The sequence below is a fragment of the Barbus barbus genome, assembly GCF_936440315.1.
Source record: "Barbus barbus genome assembly, chromosome: 40".
Classification (NCBI taxonomy): Eukaryota; Metazoa; Chordata; class Actinopteri; order Cypriniformes; family Cyprinidae; genus Barbus; species Barbus barbus.
In genome coordinates this window covers 1,441,996-1,460,917 of record NC_136718.1, presented here as the reverse complement: position 1 = coordinate 1,460,917, position 18,922 = coordinate 1,441,996, and the positions used below count along the sequence as shown (strand labels likewise).

General features: G+C 41.6%; 1 protein-coding gene across 1 annotated transcript; it reads right to left on the bottom strand.

Moving 5' to 3' along the window:
* Positions 1-8,760: 8,760 nt before the first annotated feature.
* Positions 8,761-17,970, bottom strand: LOC306859602 (sodium- and chloride-dependent GABA transporter 1-like). The gene is made up of 15 exons (XM_079400712.1): positions 17,785-17,970; positions 17,193-17,500; positions 16,967-17,098; positions 16,563-16,663; positions 16,342-16,451; positions 16,090-16,222; positions 15,730-15,864; positions 15,545-15,648; positions 15,089-15,213; positions 14,853-14,965; positions 14,042-14,173; positions 13,857-13,959; positions 12,311-12,411; positions 11,205-11,372; positions 8,761-9,228 (listed from the first exon to the last, which is right to left on the bottom strand). The coding sequence occupies exons 2-15, from the start codon at positions 17,425-17,427 to the stop codon at positions 8,881-8,883; spliced, it is 2,040 nt and encodes a 679-aa protein (XP_079256838.1). The 5' UTR covers positions 17,428-17,500; positions 17,785-17,970; the 3' UTR covers positions 8,761-8,880.
* Positions 17,971-18,922: the final 952 nt, after the last annotated feature.

Here is an 18,922-nt window from a genome sequence, read left to right as displayed (position 1 = left end):
GAAGCCCCAACTGGCTGAGGTGCCGTAACACCAGCTCCCTGTGATCGCACAACTGCTCTCGGGACTGGGCCAGAATGAGCCAGTCGTCGAGGTAGTTGAGGACCCTGACGCCCACTTCCCGTAGCGGGGCAAGGGCGCCTTCAACGCCCTTCGTGAAGACACGGGGAGACAGGGAGAGCCCGAAGGGGAGGACCTTGTACTGCCATGCCCGACCTTCGGACGCAAACCGTAGGAACGGTCTGTGTCGCGGAAGGATCGAAACATGAAAGTAAGCATCCTTCAGGTCAATCGCTGCAAACCAATCCTGGGGATTGCACCCCAGGATTGGTCGAAGACCACCGCCTTTCTTGGGTACGATGAAGTAAGGGCTGTAAAACCCCTGCCTCATCTCGGCTGGAGGGACCGGCTCGATTGCATCCTTTGCCAGGAGGACAGCAATCTCCTCGCGCAAGACAGGAACGTTCCGAGCTACCACTGAGGTCTCGAGAACGCAGCTGAACTTGGGAGGTCGCCTGGCGAACTGAATCGCATAGCCGAGTCGAATTGTGCGCGTGAGCCACCGAGACGGGCTGGGCAGCGCAAGCCACGCTTCCAGACGCCGTGCAAGGGGCTCCAACGGCACAATCGACGTACCTGCGGTGGTGCAGCGCAGAGGAGTAGGGCTGGATAGTACAGAAGGCAGCGCGTTCTGAAGCATCCTTACCGAACTCCCTAGGTCCCAAAGGGGACTGGCTAGAGGTGCGTGGGGAGGCGCTGCGTCCCCGAACCGCACTCTCTTGGCCGCTGGCAAGATGGGTCGCGGGCGAGAGTGAGGAGGCAGTGCGTCGCGCGCTGTCAACCCGCGAACCTGATAACCCGGGGAAAAAGGAAATTGCTCTTCTTTTGACAAAGTGGGTACCGCTGGCTTTCTTGAGCCAGCGGCGGAACAGAATGAATGATTCTCCCCCCAACCCTCCTTCGGGGGAAGGAGCGGCGCTGATCCCGCCATCTCCTGAGATAGAGCAGCTTCCCACACCTCCGGGTTGCCCGTGTCAGGGCCGTTTTATCGCCTCCTTGGACGATATCGGGGCCAGTTGGAACACGGGGGGGGGGGGGCGCCACGCTCCTGCAAGAGGCTCGACGCCCCAGCACAAGGCGGAGCAGCTCAAAGGGACACAGGAGGGCGCCCACGGTGACCAGCAGACTGGGGCTTGCCCTGTGGCGGAGCGGTGCATCACGCCGGGGCAAGATGTGCTGGACGGCCTCTGCAGTACTGCCGAGAACTGCTGGGCACAGTCCTCGACAGTGTCGCCGAACAGTCCAGCCTGGGAGACAAGAGCGTTCGAGAAAGTGTACTTTGTCGACTTCGCCCCTCTCCACAGGCTGAGCCACAGACGGCACTCTTGGACCACAAGTGTGTGCACATCGCCTTCCCGAGGCACTGCGCTGTGACTTCCGTTGCCCGTAGGGCAAGGCCAGTCGCTGAGCGCAGCTCCTGCGTCAACCTCGGGTTGGTACTACCCTCGTGCATTTAATGCCTTGGCCTGTGTACTCGCAGGATAGCCGTGGCATGCAGGGCAGGGGCGGCCTGGCCCGCAGCACTATAAGCTTTGGCCGAGAACGGCCATCAGCCTATAGGCTTTGGACGGGAGGCGCGAACGACTCCCCTAAGTGGCGGCGTTTCGCGGGCACAAGTGCACCGCGACCGCTCTCTCCACCTGGGGAATGTCAGCGTCACCCTTAGCCGCCCCGCCATCGAGGGTAGCGAGGATGGAGGAGGCAGACGCGCCGCTTCTGGCCGTAAAAAGGGGCCGTCCACGACTTCATCAGCTCCTCGTGCACTTCCGGGAAGAAAGGAACCAGGGCAGGGCGTGGTCGCGAGCCACAGCCTCTGCCGAGGAGCCAATCATCTCACCGCGAGGGCTCAGGACTGAGAGGTGTGCACGCCTCCAGCCCGATCTCGCGGCGGCCCGGGAAAGCACGGCCGTCAACTCTGGGTCCGATTCGGCGGCGGCCGCGAACCCCGCAGCTGCGCCGAACCTTCATCCTCAGAGGACGATTGCCCATCCCCCGATGCCGCGATCGACATCTAATCCTCTATCGGCGCGCCGAATGAAACTGCTGGGCACGCCGTGAGACGGCACAGCAGAATCACCGGGGAGCCGCACAGAACAGCTGCTGCAGGAGGAGTGAAAGGTCCGTGGGGACTGGCCCGGCGGAAGGCTCTCACTGTAACCCTCAGATCGCCCAGAGCACTAGCCGATGGTTCTCTGCTCGTGGCAGAGAAGCCAGCGCGGGTAGTGACAGAGGGGGCCCCTCCCATCCCCGTGAGGAGAGAGAGGCGCGATCGCAGCGCTGCTATGGTTACACGCTCAATGAACGCATAAACCATCCACGAACGCAGCTTCAGCGTGCTGGAGCCCCAGACACTGAAGACAACGATCGTGGCTGTTTACGGAGGACAGGAAACGACCGCAACCAAGAGGACACGGCCGGAACAGCGTCTTTAAAAAGACGTGAACCGACCATGATTTGCTCTTTTAGGAAATTTGCTCTTTCAGTTGAAGTGCCCAGGGGAATCGCTGCAGACAGGACACCGCTGTTCGCACCGTAACGCCAACCAGAACAGCTTCCAGACAGATGATGAATGGCTTTGTGGAGATCAACACGTTCATCCACTCGGCTCCGAAGCAAAAATCGGATGAGTGGATGCACCTGTCGCCCTTTTATACCCGTATGCACGGGGAGTGGCTCAGGTATGCAAAATCCACTAGCCAATTTCATTGGCGTTTTCTCTTAAGTCAGAGATGATTGGGGCTTCCAAGTAAATCCCCTATGTCGTCACGACATAACTCGTAGTGACCGACAGATAGGGAACTACTGTTCACCAATAGTTCCAGCATGATAGATTTTTCCAATGATGAATCGTCTCGCATGACAACCGTTAACCGTTGCATGGTAATTTTGGCTTCAAGCGACATATCTGGCTTGATTCGATTTAGGACTTCCGCATTGGTTTTCAACGCCATCCAAGGAATTCGCAGCAGCCTTCTCCAGCACCAAAGTTTGAACGCATCAATCCGTCTTTTGTCAGCGATTCTCATTGTCCAACTTTCACAACCATATGTGACGATGGGGAACACGATGACCTGGACAATTCTGCACTTCATGGAGAGGCTAAGCTCTTTGTTTTTTCCAGATCTTGATCATGTTTGCCATTGCGCCACGACCCAGTGCAATCGTCTGCTTGATTTCAGATGTGCAGCCTCCGTCCTGCTCAATAATTGATCCAAGGAAGATCAAATCTTTGACTATACCTCGATTTCCTCACCGTTGCACGCTGTTGTCATGATCTTCGTTTTCTTGACATTCAAATACAGGCCCATGCATTCGCGTTCCTCCTTCAGGATCAGATCTTCCAGATCCTGGATGCTTATCGCGAGCAGGGTGGTGTCATCTGCATACCTTAGATTGTTGATGTTCCGGCCACCAATTTTAACTCCGATGACTGACTCGTTCAGGTCGAGCTTTCTCATGATGGTTTCCGCATACAAGTTGAACGGAAGAGGTGATAAGATGCAGCCCTGTCGTACACCTTTGCCAATTTTGAACCATTCTGTATTACCATATGTTGTGTGGATAGTTGCCTCCTGGTTGATGTATAGTGATCGTATCAGCATAATCAAATGCAGTGGAATGCCTAGATCACAAAGCAGTGAGTACTGGGATCGGCACTGCTTTCAGCATTTCTGATGGAATTCCATCGATTCCAGGGGCTTTCCTATTCGGAAGTTGTCTGAGTGCCCATTCGACTTCTTCCTCCAGGATACCAGGTTCAATATTGGTACAAGGGTGCTGTTGTACTTGTTGGCTTGGATTCGCATACAGATCCTCTGTGTACTCTTTCCACCTGTTCTTGATGGATTGTTGGTCGTGCAAAATTCCGCCATTGGCGCCTTTCACTGTTCCTTGCCGGGCAGTGTAGGGCATCCACATCCATTTCAGTTGGGCGAATAGGGCTCGGGTGTGGCCTTTCTTATTATCCTCGTCCAATTCCTTGCATCGCTTATTCCAATATTCTTCCTTATCTTTCCTGGCCGCCCGTTGAAATTCCACATTTAGCCATCTAGTCTCATCTCTATCTCCTCTCGCCTTGGCCTGCCTCCTTGTTTTGGCTATTTTGATGGTTTCTTCTGCTAGCCAATTATTCCACTATATGGGCTTTGCATATGTAACATGCTTTTGTGCGATTTCAATGATGTTGGTCGCAATATCGTTCCACAATTCATCTGGCTGTTGTTCTTCGAGGGGTAGTGTGTCGAATCTGTTCTCCAGCTTCATTTCGCTCGCCAGAGCTGCAGCTGTCCATAACGTTAGGTTCGGCATAGCTTCCCACTTTGGCATTGAAATCTCCAATCACGTAGATAATGTCCTTTTTTTGGTGTGTGGTCCATTGATTTTTGAACTTCAGCATAGAATTCTTCAATGATGGCTTCGTCTATTGCTGATGTTGGAGCTGTTGGGGCATAAACTTGCAAGATGGTGATGTTTAGTGGCTTACCACGAATTCGGATGGCGATCAGCCAGTCGTTAATTGTTCGATAACTTTCCACTGATCTGCTGAATTTCTTACTGATAATGATGGCCACACCATTCCTCCGGATATCCTTTCCCGAGTAATAGATGGTGTGGTCCCCCGACTGAAAATAGCCCCTTCCTATCCAATGGAGTTCGCTTATCCCCAGGATATCGACCTTTATTCAGTCCATTTCGTTTTTGACAATCTGTAACTTTCCAAGGTCCATGCCACGTACATTCCATGTACCAATTGTCATTAATTTAGTGCAGCGTAGGCAGTTCTGTTCGCTCCTGCTGGCATCAGCAGTTGAGCGTCCCGGAGGATTTATCTCAACCACATCATTAGTAGCTGGTCTACTGGGAGCACATCCTTGCTCTTCTCCAGTTGCATTTTGGACACCGTCCAGCCTGGAGGGTCCACTGTCCATTGCCATATTTGAAGACGTAGTTGTTTGCATTCCCATGAAGTTTTTGGCCATAATACGAGGGTAGGTGGCCAGGTCTTTCCCTCGGCCCGAATGGTTGAGACCTTTGGTTTAGCCTATGGTTTAGCCCCGGAGGGTAACCGTAGTTGATCCCCGACACCACGAACAGGTTTGGGATGGGACTTTGCCAGGGCATTTGATGTATAACTCTTATTTAGAATTTCAGCATTTAAAAAAAAAAATCTAAATAAGAGTAACGTTATACATTTGATGTATAACATCACTCTTATTTATATTTTTTTCCCTGTCCTCAAATGAAATTAATAATTAAATTAATGAATTGCTAACAGTAGTTTTCAGCAATCTGCTCCATTCATGTGGGATTGAGGCAAGCGAATGCACAATAGCTGTAGCACTTATGCTCTACAGTGATAAATTGTTCTGTGTTCTTGATCGTTATTTTATTGTGACTCTTTGTCTGATCATAAAAACAAACTGTCCCAGTTGTAGTTACTAATTTTGTTATTTATTCAATTATTGAGTGATTTGTATTTTTCTATTAATCAATCAAATATTTCTGTTTATTTCATTTAAATGTTATTTTACTTTAATTAACCCTCTTATACTAGCACTCTATCCTCTCTCTACTCATTTTCTTTTTATTTATTTATTTATATAAAGAAACACTTGATCCTTTAACACTTGCACTCTTTACAATACTTGCTTTCTTTTAATAAAAAAATTAATAAAAAAATAGAGCATCTAACACTAGTATTCTCAATTTATTTAGCTGGTTTTGATTGCTTCTGTTGTCCTCCTTTGTACCTTGCTTTGGATAAAAGCGGCTACTAAATGCCTAAATGTAAATTTAAATGTAAGCCTGATATTTCATTTTAGCTCATTATGTGAGTGTTAAATAAGTGTTAGAATGTCCCAGGGTATGACATCTGTACAAGTCATTGGGAGAACTGTAAAAAAAACAGCTTGTCTTCAATCATTTTTGCAGATAAAAGCATCTCTCGAAAATCCCTGTGTTTGTGTAGTAAGATAATGTAACTCGATTGGTGCTGTTTTATCTAATGCATTTATCCTGCACTTCACTTCCGCTTTAGCTTGTGCATGAATCTAAGTATAATTCAATAATAAGTATAAAGTAAATAGGGTGTATTTTTATGTTCTGCTTTGGCTTTCTCTTTGCCATACATAAGTGACTAAATATTTTGTCAAGATCTTGATTGGTCTGTTCAATTTACGTTTTATCCACATTAAAATGTTTAGCATGAATCTTGTAGGACAAGCACACAAAATACATGATTTTACATGTTTCTGGTAACTTTTATTACTTTGTGTGTGTGTGTGTGTGTGTGTGTGTGTACCTCCATTTTTAATATCTTAATAAACAAAATTAATGAACCTGGCATAAGAACAATGATTTTTTATTTAAGGTAACTAAATCTTTTTCAGCAGATTCATTGGATAAAACTGTTCGAATTACTTTTTAACAAATCAGAAAATGTTATAACACAGTACAGCAAGTGTAGCAATCAGCATAGACACATACATTATATTGCCTTTCTTGACAAAACAACCATATTTAAATTATTTTGAAATGTAAGAATGGATTATATTGCCATTCTGGCACAACAACTGGGTACCTCTTTTGTGATTAGATACACCGTATAATCAACAAAATTACACTGGATTCATTCAATAAACTAAACCACATACACTCTAAAAATATATGGTAACAAAATGATGCTAAAACTCCCAAAAAGCATGCTTCATTTGTTTGATAACTGTTCAACCGCTCAATGCATTTGTTGAAATCTCGACAATTACTCCTGGGACTACAAATACCTGCAAAACTAAATAATACAACAGACAGAGCAGGGGTTTTTGGCTTTGGCATGCCCATTCATTAGAGTACCTCTGTATTTTTAACACGTTCATTACTTCAGCCCAGTTAATTGCTGCTTATTGGTTATTGTATTGTATTCTTTGATGTCTTTATTTGTATCATTTTTAATGAATACTGTTGGAAACAATTAGGCTGTCACCGTAAAATACAGGCTCCTAATAAATGGCTTTTAGTGAAGACTGAAAATCAGCACACAGATGATAGAATATTTTCTGTTTATTCATACATTTGACATAACAATCGTGCTTTTTTGTATGACACCATTTAAATACATGTCCTATGTTATAATTTTAGGCAGTGTAACAGTTAAAAATATACAAAACAATATTATTTCTTACGAGACATAAATTCTATTTGTTTTATAATCCTTTTTATAATCATCTTCACTCATAATTTCCGTTAGATATGTGCTTCAGAGATCAAAATATTATTGCAGAAAACAGCAATTGTTTTTCAAATATGTGAACATTTAGACAAAAACTTAATAATGGAGTACAGACATTCACGGTTACATGTTTTACACAATACAATTTTACAATAAAGTTCCAGGTAAAACTGCAGTAAAATAACTTTGTACAAAATTCAAAGGACATAGCCATTTCACATTTTCTGTAGGTACGTATCTCCTCTTAGTAAACAAGTTTAACGTGACCAAACACTTTTCACATGTAGCTGCCTTTTTATGCACACTGTCACCACATCATTGCCATAGCGTTGGAGAAGTCTCTGTACTCATTACGTTTTGTGCTTTTGGGGAAAAAAGGGCCAAAACACCCTCATGTATTTTAGTTTGTGCTACTTACTTCAAATGTGGTACAACTATTATACCGTAGAAATATTTTATATACTTTTTCAAAAAAGTATGGCACAATCAAGTAGTGTAAACCATTGTTATGGAGTGGCCAGTTTGTGTGCGTTCCTGTTTTGTTTTAGCACTGCACCTATTCAGCATTTTGGCACATGAAGTAACTAATGGTCATGCAAATCACGACTACATTAATCACAGGCTTAAGGAGCTGATATGCACTCAGGTCAGAGACATATCTGAGATTTTTCTTTCCCTTTTTGTCTTGGATATTCCTGAGGGAACATGTAAACAGGACACTGAATTGACAGTACTCATCAATAATCTGTATAATAATCAGCAAAAATGTTCACCCTGTGTTTTGCGGTGTTTTCAGTTTTTTTTTTTTTTTTTTGTACCCTGTGCTTTACAAACTACACATTGGCAGGCATAGATTTGTTTTTGCTTACGTCTATGATTTTGGTCCTTTGTCTCAACATTAAAGTACAAAGCATTCTAAAAATAATTCTAAAAATGTTTTCATCACTTACAAGTATTTTCACTTTTTATCTGAGAAAAGAAAAACAAAATAGTAACAGTCTTTCTCAACAAAAATATTCAACAACACGTGACGGGTCACCCAAGGGCTCTTCCGATTAGAAATTCTTTGTGCTTCAGACACAGGGCTTGCTCGATACACCTTGGTTTTCCCAAATGACCTAGAATGTAACATTATCTCGCCCAGTTTCTCTCTGATACTCCCGCTTTGTCCCCCAGTGCAACATAGAAACAGTACATACCTCACATAAATAGCTTATGCATTGCCAAACAATGCACTGTCCTTAAATCTAACTCACAGTATAACCTTAGTTGAGACAAATTCACATAATACACAAGTCATTTAACACTGACACGCTTTGCTTCACATTTGAAAAACGTACAGAATTTGTTTGTATAGGTTTTTCAAATGCAAGTGTTTTTGTGTTTGTGTTTTATATATATATATATATATATATATATATATATATATATTTTTTTTTTTTTTAGTTTTTTTTTTTTTTTAGTTTTGCTTTTTTCATGTTTAGCTTGATTATGTATGACCCCTGGAGGTAGATGAGTCTATTACTGTATAAACATGGAAGTCTTCTGTGTTGTTAATCTTTGATTGCTCTCTGCTGGGGTTCACTTCTACTGGTTTAAACGTTGGCATCATTGCCAGGGTTAGTCGAAGAGGAACTATCAGCCTGCGTCTGTGTTTGTGGCTGCGGCTGTGGCGGTTGTTGCGGTGCTTGTGGTGCTGGCGGTGATTGCGGTGCTTGCGGCGATTGTGGTGCTGGCGGTGATTGCGGTGCTTGCGGCGATTGTGGCGATTGTGGTGATTGCGGTTGCTGCGGTGATTGCGGTTGCTGCGGTGCTTGGTCCGGTTGCTGCACTTGTTGCGGTGATTGCTGCGGTGATTGCTCCGTCTGCTGTGGCTGTGTCTGCTCTGGCCCGTTCTCCTGAGCACGCCTCACCGCTGGAGGCTGCAGCATTATCCTGATCCGCTGAAATGAGCCCAGAACCAGCACCAGTGAGCACAGATATACCGTCTATACCAGTGGTCTCAAACTCAATTCCTGGATGGCCACAGCTCTGCAGAGTTTAGCTCCAACCAGCTGGAAATCACACCTGCTTAGAAGTTTCTAGTGATCCCCAGATGAAAAACCAGTGCATTTCCATAATGCACTTAAAGTGCTCTGTTTACGTGCAATTTTGTACTTAATATACTAAAAATGGTTATTTAGTACTTCTTAAGATAAACTTAAAGTGGTCATATGATGCTTTTTTTTTAAAGATCATGATTTTGTGTATTTGGTGTAACAGAATATGTTGACACGCTTTAATGTTCAAAAAACCCATTATTTTTCAAATACTGTACATTATTGTAGTTCCTCTATGCCCCGCCTCTCTCAAACACATAGTTTTCTACAAATTCCCTCCTTCCGACAAGCACAGTCTGCTCTGATTGGCCAACTGACCCAGTGCATTGTGATTGGCCGAACACCACAAGCATGCGTCAGAAATGTAACGCTCCTTACCATAACCAAGAGATTCAGCTTTCAAAATAAATATAAAGAATATAAAGTCATTAGTTTTACCATCAGTTCAAGCCTGAGAGTGGAACAGAGTCGCGTGACAGACACAGTGATGATGCTCGTATGTATTTGCACACAAACCACGGTTAAGACTCCACTGTGATGTGACCCTACTTGTCTCTCTCTCTCTCATACACACACACACACACATACACACACACAAAACGTGTTACTCTACACTGCTCATTTAAACAGTCAATAGCAAATACTTCAACTAATAGCAAAACATACTTACAGTCGCTGATTCAGAAGCGCTAGATTGTCAGAGCGGAATTGACCCTTTTTTTGTTTTAGAAATAGCCTTCGTGCACAGCCGGCCTTGTACTCTCCTAGGTTCACAAAACTGTCCTCCATAAAATGCGTTGCACATATTCGAACATTTGGGTTGTGCTGTTGTACTGTAAACAAATCTTAACAATGATTCCTAATTGCATCTACTTTCAGAAGGCCAAATAAAATGCTTTTGCTTTCACATAAAAACACACAGCATCTCCCTGACATGGCTGCATCAACACTACTGCGGTTACTGAAACCATGCCTTCTTTCTTTGCGTGAACATTACGCAAATATTTCCACATCGTGACATAGACATGTGAGGGCGTTTGAATGAGGCGTTTCAGCTTGTATCAGGCTTCTCTTTTAGATAGAATAAATCCTTGTGTGGGAGACTTTGAGCTTTGTAACTCTACAGATCTTATACATGCACAAACAGCTACATAACACACCAAACGGAAGGGGGGGGGGGGAGAAATCGCATCATATGACCCCTTTAAAGATCATCTAAGTGTACTCAACTGTGCTATTTTGAGACACCATGAATATGAACTAAAATGCACTTTTGACATACTATCTCTGTATTAAAAAAATGTACTTAGTTACCACTTGCACACTGGTGGTGGACGAGGAGACACCACCCCTCACAATGTAGAGCGCTTTGAGTGCTTAGAAAAGCAGAAAAGCGCTATATAAATGTAATGAATTATTATTATTATTATTATTACTTGTACACTTCAACCATCTTTCATAATCATTTCACTCAAGTGTACTACGAGTAAGTAAATGTTTTAATACAGAGACAGTATGTTAAAAGTGCATTTAAGTTCATATTCATGGTGTCTCAAAATAGCACAGTTGAGTACACTTAGATGATCTTAAGTTTATCTTAAGACGTACTAAAGAATCATGTTAGCATATTAAGTAAATTATGGAAGTGCACTTGTTTTTCACCTGGGTCCTGAAGTCCTTGATTAGCTGGATCAGGTGTGTTTGATTAGGGTTGGAGCTAAACTCTGCAGAGCTGTGGCCCTCAAGGAATTGAGTTGGAGATCAATGGTCTATACCACTCATTATTGTATTTAATTTCAGCTCTAAATGAATACAGTTACCTCCTTATATGTTCCCTTCAGGGTGAGGAACATGTAGCCCATATAACCAGGTATGAGAACCATAGAGGACAGAGCCATGAGCCAGCCCACTCCTTGCCCCCATTTAGGGAACACATAGTTGTTCATTGTAAGAGGAACCATTTGCACCGCGCTGAAGAGGAACACGCCCTGTAGAGAAGCTCTGTTTACAAATACTGCAGTTTTCACAGAATTACACCATGATCTATTCATACTTCTAAAGACTGCAAGACTTTAAAACATTCTTATCACAGTCAAGGAACATGATACCCAGAACAAAGAGTATATGTGACCCTGGAGCACAAAATCAGTCATAAGTAGCACGGGTATATTTGTAGCAATAGCCAACAATATCATATATGGGTCAAAATTATTGCTTTTTCTTTTATGACAAAAATCACTAGGATATTAAGTAAAGATATTAGGATATTAAGATCATGTTCCATGAAGATGTTTTGTAAATTTCCTCCAATAAATATGATTAAAATATAATTGAGAGCTATCAATTTTAACATTTATTAGACTTTTAAAAATAGCAACTTCTAATTTAAGTCCATTTAAAACAATCCTCACATAAAACCCATTATAATAAATATCATATTTACTGTGCCCTTCAGCAAGTAGGAAATATACAGAAATTGAACAAAGTTATCAAACACTCAATTCTAAATTAAATATAGGCAAATCCTTAAAGCTACAAAAGTTATTGATTTCCTCTTTTTTTCTTTTCTTCTTTAATTAACAGACATCACAGGAGCTGGGTTATTAGGTTATCCGGCTGCTGTTACTTTAAGAGCTGCCGCTGCTGAACGTGACACGGATCTGATGTGCAAGCTCGTAGCTTCTTTGATTTGAAATGATACAGGCTACAGCGTGCAATTCTTGTCAAGAAGAGAAAAAGAGACCAAAGCAGCAGTTGTGAGTGGGGTGGCCAACCCTAGCTCAGCCCTGCATTAACTGTGTTAGATATTTATAACACTGTTAAACTGGAAAAATGAATTGCATACGTTAACAAGCTACTTTTGACAGCACTAATAATATATATCTTTTGTAATGTCACATCATAAAGAAAAAAGTAGGTTACTTACAGCGACAATGAGAGGGGTGAAGAAAACCCAGCACAGTTTCCACCATAGACAAGGCTTGTATCCAATCATTTCCTGGATGTTATCATAAAACTTGTTCACACCTGAAATTAGATGAAATTTGAAAGGGATTGCATTAATTCACTGCAACTACGTTGCAACAATAGGATTGACGGATTAGACTGGAATACATTAATCTATCAATACATGCATTCATTCATCTGAAGCAGTACTGATACATATATTTGCAACAGTAATGGCATGTGTGTATAAAAGCTTGAAATTAATGGCTTTTAAAATACTAACTAAATGTGTTAAATAATAACAGAATCATTTTAAAAAGCAAAAAGATAGCCAGAATCTTCACTCCCCTTCAATTCTTAACTATTGTTGTGTGACATTTGAAAAGGACGACTGACAAGGAAAACACCTGAATGCATTTGAAAAAGACTGTACAGACATTGTTGTGATTGTTAAGTGTGGTAACATTACGTGCCACTATAAATTATCATAGCACAAGCAAATGTACCCACAGAACATGGAGGAGATTAAAAACAGTACCCCTGATATGGAAATGTAATTCAATCTTTTATAAAAAAGGATGTGTGATAGGATGTTTGTGAAGAGGGTTAACACATGATAAGGACCGAGAGAGTTAAATTAAATTGAAAACTGAATTCATCACATATCAGACACACGATGAGCAGCCAGTACAGTTTCCCAGGCAGCTGCTGATTCAAAGATTGGATTATAATTGCAAAACAGCGGAGGTGGCAAACATTGAGAAATCAACTGGCTTTAGTTGAGGACAGAGAGAAAACAGAAGCACTAATGATAGCAATAGACATAATGAGGGACATGCTGTATACAGGGTCAACAATGTCAGACTCTAAAAGAAAGCAGGCAGTAACTAACACTACATTCACAACCAAGAATAATGTCCAGAAATGGGCAGAAAAAGGCAGTGGTAATGTATCATAAACAGGAAAGAAACAGAAGAGACAGTATAGGCAGGCCAAGGCAAAGTAGTTCTGCTAATCTGCTTTGCCATAACAAAGTCTGACATAATCTTCAACACTACATTTGTAATCTAAACCGGTCTTCTGTAGGAACACAACTTTTAATTTATGACTATGGTTACTAACTTTAGTTTGAGTTTCTGTGTTGTACATACATGTTGATTGGCTGGTTGCATTATATTGGACAGTTGACAAACCTATTTAAAACTCATGACAATTAGAAAAAATATCTCAAATGAAAAGTAGAAGATTTTTGATTGACAATTGATTGTTCTTCATCGTTTATACAAATGCATATATATATATATATATATATATATATATATATAATTATTTATTTATTTTTTCAAAAACAAAATGCTATTTTGTGGCACTTTCCCACTGGATGCACTTTTTGTCGTGACATGATTATTTATGACTATTTATGACTGACAGCCAAAGCATTTCTGTCCATTTTTATAATGCTATTCAAAGCAAAAGATGAGCACAGTGCAAATTACATATTTTAAGAGGACATAAAAAGGACTCACCATAGCACCAGGAGATTGAGATACACTCAAAGAACACCAGGAAGAGCAGACACATTCCACTGGCTGAGTAATAGTCGAAGAGCTTAAACACATAGAGGCCCCCCTGAAACAAAGCAAGAAAATCAATACAAGGCCCTGCAGCCTCTGGTCAAACATCTCATCATCTGCTTTCTTCATTGATTTACCTGTGTGATATTGGACAGCCCAATGGCGTAGGATACAACGCAAACACATGCAATGAAAATCTCTCTTCTTTTCCTGAGCAGCCGTGGGAATTCATCCACCAGAGCAGTGATGAAGCCCTCCACTGTGCAGAACTGAAAACAACATCAACAATGGTGATTTGATATTGCATTTATATGGCATTTTTTGAAAACACTGAAGCATTCTGTGAACTGATGGTAGCATGAAGAAAATATAGCAATAGATCACAACACAAAATTCATTTTGTTGTTGTTACACATAAATGGCTCCAATTTTCAATAAGAAATAAATAATAATAAATAGTCAATTTTGTGAGCATATTAATCAAAACAAGCAATTAGGTTATGTTCGATAAATCTGTATGCACAGGTGTGCATGTGTGCTTCAGTTATTACATAACCACATCCAATCAGAGTTGGTTTTATATTACTTTCCAAAAACAAACACAATTCGTTAAAGTAAAGGACATAAAACAAGTGCTAAATTCTATCTTTTTTGGTGCCTCAGGGCTGGGATCGATTCTACCCGTTTGTTTTTTACAGAAAATGATAACATTTCCAGTTTAAGAGATAATGAACATCAGTTTAAAATCATCAATGCATGCAGACATAAAGGCAGAAATCAACATCAAAAGATTCTATTTGGCACGAGGCCGGTGGAGTGTTTTTAATGTTCCTTATATTTCCTTGTGTGGTCGCCAGGGACTCCACCACTGATGCTGGCAGATCTGAACCTACCAGATCCCATTCACTTCTGTTTCTAGGTCAGAGCTTGAATATGTGATATTCTCACCTGACTGTCGATTCCCAGCATCAGCAGCATGGAGAAGAAGAGAATAGCCCACAGTGGTGAGACAGGCAACTGCGTCACAGCTTCTGGATAAGCTAAAAACGCCAAACCAGGACCTGTGTAAGCCATGAGAAAAAACAACAACAGTTATATTAACACTTTAAGAGAAATATCCATACTTCAACCGATATAAAAATGTAAATTGCAATATTCTAATTATGTAGAAATGAACGGATTACCTGATGCAGCTACATCAGCTATTGATCTCTTTGTCACATGTGCCATAAAGCCCACAATAGAGAAAATCACAAATCCAGCAAACATACTAGTGAAGGAATTTATACAGCACACGATGATAGAATCCCTGCAGAAAAAAAGAGGATTCTGTATTCAAATGTGCTATAAACGTCTTTGTCTGATCTGAAAGCTGCATATCATTTTAGCATTTCAGGAGAAGATGGATTATGTAAGTGATATAGCCAAACTTCAAATTTAATTTGATGGTAATTCTCGCTCTTCATATGCTAAAATGTCAAGTCTGATAATGGGCATGTAATCACAGTCAGTCACAGTTAGAGATCTAGCTCGTTCAAACAAACCATTCACAGCATCAAAAAAACATATGGGCAGGGCCTGAAACACTGAAAGAGGGTCGAGTTATCTAACTGATGAAATGTTGATTGTATTATTCATACCTGTACACATTGTTATTGAAAGGGTTGTAGCTGCCCAGAGCAATAAGAGAGCCTAGACCCAAACCATAGGAGAAGAAAATCTGTGTTGCAGCATCCAGCCAAACCTGAGATTTACAAATTAAACTGTTTAGCAGCTAGATTGGGTTTGTTCCATCCTGTATGAATGATTAAACGTGTAAAATCACCTCAGACTCCTTCAGCTTCTCAAAATCAGGAGTTATATAGAACATGATTCCCTCTTTAGCCCCAGGCAGGGTCACTCCACGGATAAACAAAATGAACAACATGAAGTATGGGTAGGTGGCAGAGAAGTAAACCACCTGCAAAACATTGATTTCTCTATCAAACATTTCCCCATGTGCATTTGTTCCACGTATGTGTTTGTGTCTGTTAAAAAATGCTGGAAATTGCTTTCATGGGACAAGAAACCCATAGAGCATTTTTGCTTCCTCCCACAAAGTTTATGGCAAGCATGTGTGCTTTGCATTCAATGCGGTGAAATTATCACAAACTCACTCAAAATCCAGACCAAAAAGACATCTCACCTTTCCAGTCCAGCTAACACCTTTCCAGATACAGAAGTACACAAGGACCCAGGCAATGGCCAGTGTTATTGCAAGTGGCGCACGAATTTCACCAGGTTGTTCTAAGCCATCAGTCATTTGATGCATATTGCGTCTGTATAAGAACATCATGCAACACAATTACACTTCACAACAAGACACTTACTAGACACATGTATTTTCATGTACAAATGTCAAAGAAGGTCATGCACATCAATTTGCCCAAAATCTTACTCCCAAAACTCCATGACAGCGCTGGTGAGATTGGTAGTGTCTACTATGCTGTAGTTTGTGTAACATCTGTCTGTGTTCCATGGATTGTTACAAGATTTCCATGGAAGCTCCTACAAAGAGCAGAAGAATGCTTTACTTCTCTTTTTTTAAATACCCCACCTAAACATTCTCCAAATTACATTTTTTAAGGCATGCAAGCACATGTGACAAGGAATGCTTACAGTGGTAAAGGAGTTGTATAAGTAGTAAATGGCCCAGGAAATGATGACAATGTAGTAAATGTTCAGCCAGAAAGCGAGAACAGCAGCCGCAAGACCAACACCTGTAGTTATGACAGTGTGTTATAATTTACATTCATTCCTTCAAAGAAGCAGCATGTGAAAACATCCTTTATGCAGCATTGCAGACTACTTCATAACATAATTATCAACTTTGAAGATCAGAGGGTACATTAGCATCTTCAGAATGACATATATCAGTCATAACAAACTTACAACACCATAACCCATTACTGAAGGTCTCACACAACACCAACTTTGCATACTTGTAGAAACCAACTCGTATTTTTTCAGCAGTAAGTATGGGAGCAGATAAGAAAGAAAGGTGCTGCACAGAAATCATATACCTTTGAACATTGGAGCTAGTTTCCAAACCCCAAGGCCGCCAATGGATGTGTACTGTCCAAGAGCGCATTCAAGAAAAAACAGAGGGACTCCCGCAAAAATAAGCGTCAAAAAATAAGGAATCAAGAAAGCCCCTGGAATCACAGAAATAGATGAAAGCACCCAGTGGAGCTGTGCACAGCAACACAAAGCACACATACATCCAGACACAACATCTCAGACTCTTACCTCCGCCGTTTTTCCCGCACAGATAAGGAAATCTCCACACGTTGCCCAGTCCGATGGCGTAGCCCACACATGACAGGAGAAAATCAAATCTCCCACCCCAAGTTTCTCTGTCTGGGATGTCTTTCTTATTTTTCTCTGGTTTGGCGTCCTCTGCTTTGGGTTTGTCGTTAGTTGTGATCTCGTTGAGTTCCGTCACAACTTGTCCATCGGTGTTTTTGGTGTTGTTTGTCGCCATGTCTCTGATTTCAGACAGCAGCAGAGATCCACCACACAAACAGCCGATCAAACCCGACACAGCTTCAGTTAACCTGCAGACACCGAATCACACCAAACCATTGTTTTTTCCTCGTAAACACACACACAAAACACCGAGAGAGCTGCCGCCTCTAATTGAGACAGAATTGTCTGTCATGACAATTTTTTAATTTTAGTTTTTTGTCCATCGAGCTACTCAATTATGTTTCGGCAGTGTTTTGATGCATTCACTAATTAAATTAAATGCATTTAAACACACAGACACGCACGCACACAAACACACTTAAGGCGTTTTAATTAAATGAAAATCATTTCCAAATTTCTCGTATCTACTTACAGTGAATTTGGCTTCTTTCCCAAAAGCAATATGCCCGTGTGTCATGCAGTGAGGTATCCGTAGATTCCTCTCCAAGTTGTAAACTTCCAGAATGACTTGGCGCATAAATGAGCCTCCTGTCCATGTAAAGCGGTCCTGCGGGAGCTGTCCACGGGAGAGTGGTGCTGGATCCACCGAGCAACGACTGTCTGAGATCAGCAGCTACTCAACATTTCCAGAGCGTCAATGTCATGTGAAAGTCAACACCCCCCAATGGACACACACACATACATACACACACACTTTTAGGTCAGGCACGCAAATCTTTACCTTGCATGTGCATATGTTAACATCATACTCACATAAAATCAATCCGATATATCGGTGGAATATTCAGGTTTCTTTTTTCTAAAACTGAGCACAATTCTTGGGATGCAGCAGCATATTAAGAACATGGTCTATTTATTATTTCTCTCTCTCTCTCTCTCTCTCTCTCTTTAAATCCTTGAAATCTTGACTTAAATTCAAGTTTCATTGATTTACTCACACAAGCAGACACACATCTGTGGCTATCATGAGGTTAAAATGAACTCGTGCATTCACTGCCCATTCTAAATCCCTCTTCAAACCCAGCCCACTTTCAAAGCATAATATATATTAAAAATATGGCAGATGAGGAGCAGAACAGGTGAAGCCACTGACACAGCATCAGGTGTGAGCAGGAAATATCACTCCTCATCTGAAACTGATGACACTTAAAGAAAGAATGCCTCAAGAAAAAAACAAAACAAGAAATTATCTTTTATGGGATGCATCATTGGATTACATAAATGTCCTGGTATAAAGCGCAGTCTTGACCTTCTGTTGGAAGTCCATAAATATGCGGTAAGTAAAGCATTTTCAACTTTTCAGTCCATCATGTGTATGGAATATGATATATCATGCACTTACTGAATAGCTAGCTTTTTTCATTTCTTCTGAATGACAGAATTGTGAAAGTACACTAGTTAATGAAAAGTTAATGAACCCAATGTGGGATTTGGGTCAGAGTGGTATAGATTTCACCTCCTCTCTCAAAGCTTGGCTCAGAGTGGAGAACTCAATTGGAAGCAGATGGTGAACCAATGAGGGGTGAACTAACCTACTAATGATACTACAT